Source organism: Abramis brama (genome assembly GCF_963993115.1).
Source record: "Abramis brama genome assembly, chromosome: 14".
NCBI lineage: Eukaryota > Metazoa > Chordata > Actinopteri > Cypriniformes > Leuciscidae > Abramis > Abramis brama.
This window is the reverse complement of record NC_139976.1, coordinates 18,656,999-18,667,442: the sequence shown is the minus strand read 5'-3', so window position 1 is coordinate 18,667,442 and position 10,444 is coordinate 18,656,999. Positions and strand designations below refer to the sequence as shown.

Here is a 10,444-nt window from a genome sequence, read left to right as displayed (position 1 = left end):
AAATCCTTGTAACAAAAACACTAAATTTCATTAGAAATTAGATATTCCATATGACTTTAGGACAGTACTCTATTGAAGTGACTCAATGCATTATCATTGACAGCCTCATTTTCATTAACATAAATTAAACATGGGCATCTATCCTGAGAGTACTGCAAGTTTAAGTATATACTATATACATGCTTATATATACAAATGTGAAACTATTAGAAAATTCTTATAAAAAATAAGTCAGAAAACAAAAAAGAAAGAGAAAGGATACCAATAATACATAAAGCTGACAAAGTATTTATTAAAAATCCCATTTACCCAAATAAAATAGTTTAGTACAAATACACTGACAAATAACAACAACAACAACAGTTCCACTAATTTTCTTTTTTCTGAACAGGACATAAGGGCCAAAAGATTTCCCCAAAATTTTTGAGGATTCCCCTATGATAGAAACCTCTGAATGGATTGTATGAGGTCTGGCAGTTGTGTCCAGTGTGCGGATGGCAATGCTGGCAGTTGTGACCTTTTCCTTTAAACCACTCATTGGCGGTTTGATTTATCAAAGCCAGATACATGTGAAACATAGAATAACCCGCCAAGAGGAAAAAGACAAATACAAGGAAGCCCAGCATGAAGACAATCCGTGGAAACGTCAGAAAGAGATGCTGTACAAAGAATGCAATGGGAAAAGATTTATTAGAGGGATAATCCATGTACCACAGCACAGTTATTAGTAAAGAAGTTATTATTACCTGGATGATAAAGAGCGGTCCAGCGGGATGTTGCACACCCTGCTCGTCAATGTAGTGAGCGTGCAGGAGTCCAGTTTGCAAAACAGTTTGGAGCAACATGTCTGCTGTAAGGACTGCAATATCACCTGCCATGACACACACACTCAGGAGGTACAGCAGGAAGTATCTGATGTTCTGGGCACCGATGCAGTTGTTCACCCACACACAATGATGGTCGAATCTCTGGACACATCGATTGCAAACCCCTGAACAAATGATATCAACAGCGTTTGTGGTATAATGTTGATTACAAAGTCAGATTTTAAAACGTAACAAGAAATGCCGTTTTTGACAGTACATTGGGCCATTATGATAATAACAACAACAAAAGTTTGTTTGCTTATAACTTAATTATTTTGATCCTTTTTAAACTAAGGGACAAGGGAAATCATTTTGTGATACCACTTAACTTGCATTGAATGCTGAAAATTCCTTTAAATTAGTTAAAATGGGGTTAGTAATAGTTGATTCCTAACTATTCCTAGCTAGCTATTCATAGTTATTAGCTAAACATTAGTAGTATGATGCTAGGTCTTTACTGTATAAAATATGGTAACAATGTTTTGAGTTTTATGGATTTAACTTAAATTTCATTCATCTTTTTCACTTCCAACAGTACAATAGAGTCAAACGGCGCCCGCCCCCTTTTTCAGCGGCACTGGTTCCGGAAGTATTTTTTCCATTCGTTTTTCCAATTGGGATTTTAAAATAGTGTTTGTAAAAGAGTTATAAGCCATTAACCAAGCCAATCAGCTATAAGGTGAATCATAACATTACAAACTTTACGGTTTTAGTGAGGGAAAGAACTACAATACCATGAAGCATTGGAGATGGAGAAATATAAAGCTACTCATATACAAATGTTGTTTTATATGTATAAAAATACATTTTTAGTTTATTGCAAAATATGCATTTACTAACATTTCAGCATTTTGAGAGCATAGAGAGATCGCCTCGATTACGTTATTCCCAGTGCTTCATGGGAGTGGGCGGAGCTAAAGAGCTATTTTGGGGCATGTAGCTTTTTCCGAGACTGATTGGTGTAATTTTCTGTACTGCATTATGGGTAATGTAGTTTTTCACCAGGAATTCCACTGTTAAACAATTATAAAAATAAGCTGAAATAATGCAGGCTGCAACTTCAGCAGAAGAAAATACCATGAATTAACAACCTCGTCGCTCACAGTCGAGCTCTATTTAAAGGTTTATAAGTTATTGTTCGAAATCTATAATCTAGTTTTTACATTCGGAAAACTGTTGCACTCTATTAACAGTACTTTGCTGTAAAATTACATGGAATGTCCCACTAGATCTATTTTCTAAGTTTATAGTAAAGGATATAGTAGTAAGATAACTTCAACAGGTTTTTACTGTTGCAGATAATTAGGTTTTTTTTTATGTTAAAATTATGATTTTTTTTTACCGTGCATGTTCTGAAGTTTAAATGAAGGATTAACAAACACTTACTACAGTGTTTAGATCGGGCAGGTTTGACCAGCTGACAGGTTGAACACCTGACTCCCTGCTGGAACAGTTTTTCATCATACTGGTAGACCTTTAGTTGTGTAGTATGGTTTGCCTTTGTCAGTGTGCCTTCAAAAGAAAAGTCAAACTGAATGGATTTGATTTTTTATTCATGAAAATGAGACAAGTCTTTGTTTGCTTACCAGGGTCTCTGCTACAACACAGGTAGAACAGATAGGACTTCAGAGCGAGGAGGGCATAGGGGATGCACAGGCTGACTGAACTTGTGCCCATGTCCAAACAGAAGCCAAAGACCTCATAGGAGAATTCTCCATACACAACCACTTCAAGTAACAGGTGCAAGTAAAGGAAGATATTGTTCCTGATGTGAAGGAAATAATTGGACATAGGATGTCAGTACTGATAAAATAATGAGTTTGAATAACCATCACAGGAATAAATTACATTTTAAAATATAATAAAATTGAAAACAGTTCTTTTAAGTTGGTAGTGTATGCTTTACAAAATTATCTGGTTTCGTCAGTTTTTGATATACAGTATAAAAAGGTTGTAGCAAAACATATCTGGTGTGACCTGTTCAAACTTATGTTACCTCTGATGGAACAGTCTGTGCACAGTCCTGTAGCAAATGCTTTGGAGACATTGTGGGATCAGTTGAGAGACAACCTAAAAGAAAAAAACTGTATATAAATGACACTTTAAACAACTGCAGAAATCATTAAGTTTGCAGGACTTCTCCTAGGCTCTTACCCCTGTGAATGTGTCCAAAAGCCGACCGAGAGGAGTTTGCTGATGTCCTGAATACTTACAAACCAGAGCAATGCAGGTGAGCACTACAGCCACATATATCCCAAACAGAGTGAGGAAGTCCATTTGCCACTAACGTTACCTAAGCAGCACAGGACTGTGAGTGAGTAACTGACTTCACTTATTACAGATGCTTATGTTTGTATATGTCGAGATCAAATAGCTTAAATAAAAACCTAATGTACTCATATGTATGGCCGAACCAGAACTCATCCATTAAACCATATACAACTGTGTTTAAAAGTTTATTTGTAGCCTATTCAATACTGGAAACACAGGTCTAGCACTGGCAGTGTATACAAAGAGAGGCAAGCGAAGGAAAGTTTTACCTTTTATTCATCTGAGCACCATCCTCCCACACATTTACTATTTCCGTACAGACCTAATAGCGTGAAGTAACAGCAAGAACACGAAACAGTGTTGCCAGATCTCAAAATAAAAAACCTTGCATGTCAAAACACGCCCCTACGTGCTGCCTCCCCAAAATTATATAATTAAAGATATGATTTTACATTTAAAAATAAAATAAAACGTATTGCACTTTTTTATTCTGGAAATAAAGTTAACAACAACCAAAGCGACTTTTTCGGTGGAAAACAACAATCCCAAAGCGGACATGGCAACACTGATACGGAACTTACTCAGTCACGACAACTGCGTTGTCAATGTAAAAGTCATCCCATGCTTTTTTTTTTTTATTGATTTTTTTTTTTTTCAGGCTCGCTTTTTGAAGTCGTTTCGTTTGTCAGTCTGCAAATGACGTATTCTTGTTTCGAAATCGTGTCTCTCAAAATGCGTTTAAATATTTTAAATATTTATTATAAACGATTTAGCCGTGCACGTTATTATTATTATTTATATCATGTTCCCTCGTAATCTTTAATCAAAATAGCATCCCCCTTTTCTCTCTGATGACGTGTTAACTGGCGTGAGGGCGGGACAACCTGTCACTCACATCAAAGCACTGGCAAACCACAACTACCCAACGATCAATCCCCGATAAAGGATTTAATCAAGTTCCGCCTACATTTATTTTCTTGTTCGAGAACCCCAATCGGATTAGGCCGCGGCCCAGTAGGGGGCCTCAGTGATCCTCCATGGGGCCGCGAGATAACTTAAAATTAATTTAAATATATTCTTATAAATTCATTAATTTTTATTATCAATACGTCGAATAAAACCCCCCAAAATTAATTAATTAAAAAATAAATTAAAACAAAAAAGAACCACCTCTCTCGTAATTATTCTCTGATTATTCTCTGTTTCGGAGCAGCCCAAGCCGTTTCTCATCGCGCTGTGTGAAATACGCAGTGAACGGCGTGTGGACACTGAAAACCTGTGTCACTAATAAAGCTTTGATGAACGACTGTAAAAAATGACGATTGAAATGAAGGTAAAGACGATTACAGTGACATACAGGAGTCGTACATTAGGCACGCGCAAGTCCGTTAACTAATGCGCAAACAAACCATGTATGTGCGCTCTCGGCTTTAACATTGGAGTGAGCAGGACACTTGTGAGCCATTATGTAGCCGTTTGGAACGCACTTGATGAAGGGAGCAACGAAAGACAAAGTAATTTCCTATTTTTTTTTCATCTGGGATGTTCCCATGACAATAGTATTGGTTCGGAGAGGAGGGGGCCTTGGAGTAAAAAAGGTTGGAAACCATTGCTCTATTGGCCTATGTCACAACAAGTAGACTGTCTCCACTCACATTTCATATTTGGATAATGATAACTGAGTGAGTAGGCTACTATCATTCATCAGATGGCATGCAACTTTGCTCTGCTAACATACCTACATTCTGATTACAATATACTCTTTAATTATTCTTCTGAACTTCAGCTTTTTCCCACTTTGCTTATTTTGCAAATGTTCTTTTAAAACATTAAATTATTTAAAATTGTATCATTTGTCTCAGAAGCAGATAGTTAATAAGTGTAGGCCTACTTGTTTTCAGTTCAGGGTTGCCATAGCCTTGTAACTGTTTCTTCTTACAGTTATCATGTTACAGACCTGCACATTCACTAGAGGTGATGCCTCAAAAGAAAGGGATACCACCAAAGCCCTTCGAGAATACTCCGCCGAGCAAAGGCAGTCGGTATTTTCTTTTAAGGTATGCATGCATTTGCAAATCTATGTGTTAACAACATTTCTATGAATATGAAGAAAGTTTTCTATGTGTTTTTAAAGTTACTATTTTTTTGCACCTTTAGTTGTCAGACCACAACATATAAGTCAAAAGTAATTATAGAAGTTAAATGAGAGCTAACAAATTATTGAAGGCTGGAGAATGGTTTTATTTTTGGATATTTCAGTTTTCCTTTTCTTTTATTCCAAAATTCTTTTTTCTAATGTCTATGGATTCTACTGTAAACAACCAAGTTAATTATGTTTAATTAATTATGTCTAATTTATTTCTGCAGAGCTATTTGACATTTTAAAATAATGAAGAGTCTTTACTGTCAGTGCAAGAATTTCCTTGCAATAAATTTTATTGCAATAAAATGATATTTTTTTCTATATACACAACCACTTTTTGGTTGTATTGGTAAGTGGAGATGTTGATTGAGGAACAGTGTGTTTGGAGATACAAGCATTGGCACTAAATAATTCAGTTAGCCCTGTATAACTCGTCTTTGCTTCAGTCCTACATAATACGTTTTACTGCTAGTTATACAGTTTCCCCATTCAGATTGTAACCTTGAAAGTGAAACCGCACTACACACTGTTTATACTGTGGTGGCGTGTTGATTTTTTTATTATCTGCCCAGGCCAGAACTCAAAAAACAGTCTGGAAGACCTCGGTTGTGCCTGAGCTGCATGTCAGCTCACTCAGTAAATCGATTTTTTCCTCCTGAATCCCCCTCGGATGCATGACAGCATGTGTCCCTGCCATGTGGCACAGGAGATCTCGAGATGCAGCATTTAATCTGTCTAATCCAGAACAAGGGCTTTAATAGCACTGCTCCTGTTCAAAGATGTGTGACTGCGCTCTTCAGTGCATTCAGACGTTCTAATTATCCACCATCGTCCTGCCAGATCCCCAAGCTGCTACTGGGCTACTTTTTGTCCCTTGGAGAGACAGCTAGAAGAGAGAGTATGGGAAGGAGGTATTTATAGAGAAATGGGGCCTCACTTTACCCTTTTTGGAGAGAGAATCATTAAGGATCTGTGCTAGGTGTCCCAGTTTCTTGATTTGAGCTCTGCAGGCAGGACTAGGAGGACTCGGCAGAGATGCAGAGTCAACTCATAGACAGGATCACTCTGGCACTCGATGCAGTGTCACCCTTTTTTTAAGTGGCAGCGCTCTGCGTGCAACACGACGATGGGGGGCATTCGCAAGGCGTTTCCCCTGAAGCGCGGTGCGGTTCAGTAGTGGGATCTCGGTGACAACGTAGAAGACGTGGACCCGGCGTTTCACCCTTAGAATTTTTGATACCTGTTGAATTACGACAAAATGAAGAAATTCCTCCAGAATAAGAAAGGGAGATACTCCTTAAAGCAGAACAAGCCGGGTCCTCGCATTCCGCCCAAAGATGCTAGTAAGTGTTTAGTGTTCAAGAATTTTGTATTAGTAGTATAATGTTGTATTAATACTAACATGACTTTCTCTCAGCAGCACATTTAAAGTCAATTTAGATGCACAAGTAGGCTAATGCTTTTATGAATGACCTTCTATCAATCTACAGGCCTAGGCTTTGCATGGACCGACCCATAAACACAATATTTTACCAGCCGTTTAATTGTGAATGTTGATAGTGGGGTTATTTGAATTGTCTTTTTGTGTTCTGGTTTCACTAGGGAGCACTTGCTATGCAATGAACTTGAGTTTCATGTTGCTGATGCTGTGTTCAGGCAAATCTGTCTTCTAATATCGGATGATTTGGGAGCCTCTGTTCTTTTTCAATGAGGTCAATGTTACTGGGAGGTCTAATGTATCAGCTGAGACTCTGTATTTAGTGAAGGTTACGTGGTTCTCTTTATGTAGGCCTGCATTACTTTGTCTTGTCAGGATAGGCAGAAATTCACAAATCTTGACACATTTTAGCTTCCAGCCTAGGTGTATTTATTTTAGGTGCTTGACATATTTTAGTGTCTGGTTTAAGCATGTGTCTGCAGTGCAAATTTCCATTTTTCTCAGGAGACTTGATCATTCTGGTGTGGATAAGCAGGTCTTGGCTGATTGACATTTGGACCCTAGTTTACTGTTAGAGAGCACATATCCTTTGATTTGCCATCTTTTTCACAGTTCTCACCATGCCAGCATCCAACCAGAGCTGGCCAGAGGAGTTTGGCTTTCAGATAGGGGGGAACGGGCCCAGCTACATCCTGACTGTGGAAGAGGGAAGCAGTGCTCACCTGTCTGGACTGCAACCTGGAGACCAGGTCTTGGAAATTGAGGGGCAGAATGTTTCCAGTCTCAGTGCTCAAGAGGTTATTGCCCTTGCCCAGTCACAACGAAACATCCCGCCCAGTATCGGAGTGGTTTCACGCATCCAACAGGTGGGTCAATAATGCTCACTTTTTGTCAGAATGTATTAACTGGCAGAGTGTCTAGTCTATTTACACCAAGTGCAAATAGACCACCTTGTTGGCACAGGCTATTTACACTAACTTCGCCCACCATTGTCTGATTGAGCAAGACAAAATTACAAATAAATCCTGTTGAGAACAGGATCAGTGGCATGGAGATTAAGGCAAGTGGCATTAGCTTTTGATGCGAGTTCGAATTCGCCATTTTCCGAACTCATTCATCAGCTTGGAAAGGCTTTTATTTAAAAAAAAAAATGGAAATAAAGTGTCTAACGGTATTTAATAGTGGGAATTAAGTGTTTATTGGATAGGTGTAAAAGAAGGCTTTAAGGATGAGGGACAAATAATGTCCAAATAAGGCAGCATCTATTTATGATTTTAGAGGTACACTATGTAACTTTTGGCGCTGTAGCGGTTAATAAACAAAACTGCATGCGTCTTGTGGAAGAACATTATAGCTGGAGCTACTTCTCTCTGTTCATATATATGGCAAGTAATGCAGGTACTTTTACGTTTGGCGTCCAGCCCGGTCTTTAATAGTCTGATATAAATTGAGCCACTTCGCATGGATATGAGCGGGATATTGCTTATACTGTATATTTCCAAGTATATGATACAGCTTTCATTCTTCAGGTCAATAATATATTCATAGGGAATAAAATCAGTTTAAATAAGGAAAGCGATATCTTTATCATAGTATCCTTTCAATGGTTAAGGGGATTTCAAATGACGGGCTGGAAATGCATTTCTGGAAATCAGTTTTAGTATGTCCATTTGTTTTATTAGTATGTTTTTATTTAGTTATTTATTTACCTTTTTTACAATTTAATAAAGATATTGTTTGATAAGTGAAATTTCTGATTGTAGTCCTTGAAAACGAAAAACAATAGAGCTTGAAAAGTCCTTGAAAGTCCCGGAATTTAATTTTACTGTATCGATACGAACTCTGGTCTGAAAATAAACACTTATTATAGGCATACCGTAGTGATTCAGGATAAGACAAAAAACTAAATAGCTTCATGATGTACTTGATCATTTTATAAATTTGGTCAATTTTAAACTAAAAAGTTACATAGTTTCCTTTTAATTAATATAATCATATTAGGGCTGTCAAAAGATTAATCGCGATTAATCGCATCCAAAATAAAAGTTTGCGTTTACATAATATATGTGTGTGTACTGTGTATAATTATTTTGTATATATAAATACACACACATGCATGTATATATTTAAGAAATATTTGCATACATATACTGTATATATTTATATATAATTTATATTATATATAAATATAATTTTTTTATATATAAATTAAACATTTTTCTTAAATATATACAAGCATGTGTGTGTATTTATATATACAAATTTAATTATACACAGTACACACACATATATTATTTAAACACAAACTTTTATTTTGGATGCGATTAATCGCGATTAATCTTTTGACAGCCCTAAATCATATACACTGAATATGTTATTACTGCATACTTTTTCGTGGTATTACAATAAACGGTAACACTTTACAATAAGGTTCATTAGTTAACATTAGTTAATGTATTAACTGACATGAGCTTACAATGAGCAATACATTTGTTACAGTTTTTATTAATATTTGTTAATGTAAGTTAATGAAAATACAGCTGTTCATTGTTTGTTCATTTTAGTTCACAGTGCATTAGCTAATGTTAACAAATACAGCATTTGATTTTAATAATGTATTAGTAAATGTTGAAATTAATATGAACTAAGATTAATAAATGCTGAAGAAGTATTGTTCGTTCATGTTAACTAAGGTATTTAACTAATGTTAACTAATGAACCTGCAAATAGTATCTGCCAATAAGTATAAATGGCATATTCTGTTTCTATCTATGTCAAGGGGTAAAATCTGTTGCATTTCACTGACTGTCTGCAGATGGATATCACTCCAGGCCCTGATGGTCGCTTTGGATTCACTATAGTGGGAGACTGCCCCCTGCTGGTGGAGGATTGCTCCCCCTGCTCCCCAGCGGGTCGTAGTGGTCTCCGAGCTGGAGATTATGTCATGGAGGTGAATGGGATCCCTGTGAAGCACCATGAGATGGCCGCCGCTTTGATAAAGGCCTCTCAGGGCCGAACACTACGTCTCGGGGTGCTGTGCATGGGCAGTCGTCAGAAACGCAGCAGCGGATGCATAGAGGGGTCTCTGAAAGACACAGACGGCTTGCGTCAGGACCGCAAACACAAGGCTCTGGAGTTCAACAGGAGGGTGAGTGAGTTTATCTGACAGACTTTGAATGCGCTTTTATGAATCAGTACAATATCGCTATCATTCCTTTTTCAGGTTGAGGAGATTTTGAGGAACGATCCAGAGGTGAAAGAGAAACTTTTTGCTGTGCTGAAACAGTTTGCTGCTGAGAGGAAGGTAGACTGGCTTGCTTCCGTTCTTCCTGACATCTTGACAACCGAAGAGCAGCAACAGCTCATCTCAAACATCAGGTATCTATGACAACTCAATCTGCCACATACAGTGCTCATTAATTTTTGATCTCAGGGCCACTCTCTGACCCAGATGTTGTCAGCTACTGTATTTAGCCGTGCAGAACAGATTGAAGGCCACCAGAGGGCATCAGTTTGGTATAGGATAGGTTTTGCTAAATATATGAATAGATTTTTAGTAAATGTTTTGCTGTTTTTATTATTATGTTCTAGAAAGTCATACTATGAGGGACATATTTGCAGTGAGATAATTAATTAGCATGGCTTTCTGTATAAACTGGGTTGACCTAAAAAGGACACTGATAGATGTGTCTCCATCTGGTGCTGCAATGCAAACTGATAATCTTC

At 37.4% G+C, this 10,444-nt stretch overlaps 2 protein-coding genes across 3 annotated transcripts in view; one reads left to right on the top strand and one right to left on the bottom strand.

Annotated features, from left to right (window-relative positions):
* Positions 1-267: 267 nt before the first annotated feature.
* Positions 268-3,709, bottom strand: zdhhc4 (zDHHC palmitoyltransferase 4). Its single transcript, XM_084135492.1, has 7 exons — positions 3,407-3,709; positions 3,021-3,159; positions 2,863-2,936; positions 2,453-2,631; positions 2,253-2,378; positions 747-991; positions 268-659 (listed from the first exon to the last, which is right to left on the bottom strand). The coding sequence occupies exons 2-7, from the start codon at positions 3,141-3,143 to the stop codon at positions 369-371; spliced, it is 1,038 nt and encodes a 345-aa protein (XP_083991618.1). The 5' UTR covers positions 3,144-3,159; positions 3,407-3,709; the 3' UTR covers positions 268-368.
* Positions 3,710-6,063: 2,354 nt separating this feature from the next.
* Positions 6,064-10,444, top strand: part of grid2ipb (glutamate receptor, ionotropic, delta 2 (Grid2) interacting protein, b) — a 33,347-nt gene continuing 28,966 nt past the window's right edge. For both annotated transcript variants that reach the window (XM_084134979.1, XM_084134978.1), the window contains exons 1-4: positions 6,064-6,623; positions 7,331-7,584; positions 9,534-9,866; positions 9,942-10,096. In XM_084134979.1, the coding sequence (XP_083991105.1) occupies positions 6,539-6,623; positions 7,331-7,584; positions 9,534-9,866; positions 9,942-10,096 (827 nt within the window). In that variant the 5' untranslated portion in view covers positions 6,064-6,538. The remainder of the gene's footprint in view (positions 6,624-7,330; positions 7,585-9,533; positions 9,867-9,941; positions 10,097-10,444) is intronic.

Coding starts and splice junctions, on each gene's coding strand:
- zdhhc4 (XM_084135492.1), bottom strand. CDS start 3,143: ATGGACTTCCTCACTCTGTTTGGGATATATGTGGCTGTAGTGCTCACC. Junction 2,632..2,862: donor CACAGACTGTTCCATCAGAG/GTAACATAAGTT, acceptor CCTTCACATCAG/GAACAATATCTTCCTTTACT. Junction 660..746: donor GACCGCTCTTTATCATCCAG/GTAATAATAACT, acceptor TTCTTTGTACAG/CATCTCTTTCTGACGTTTCC.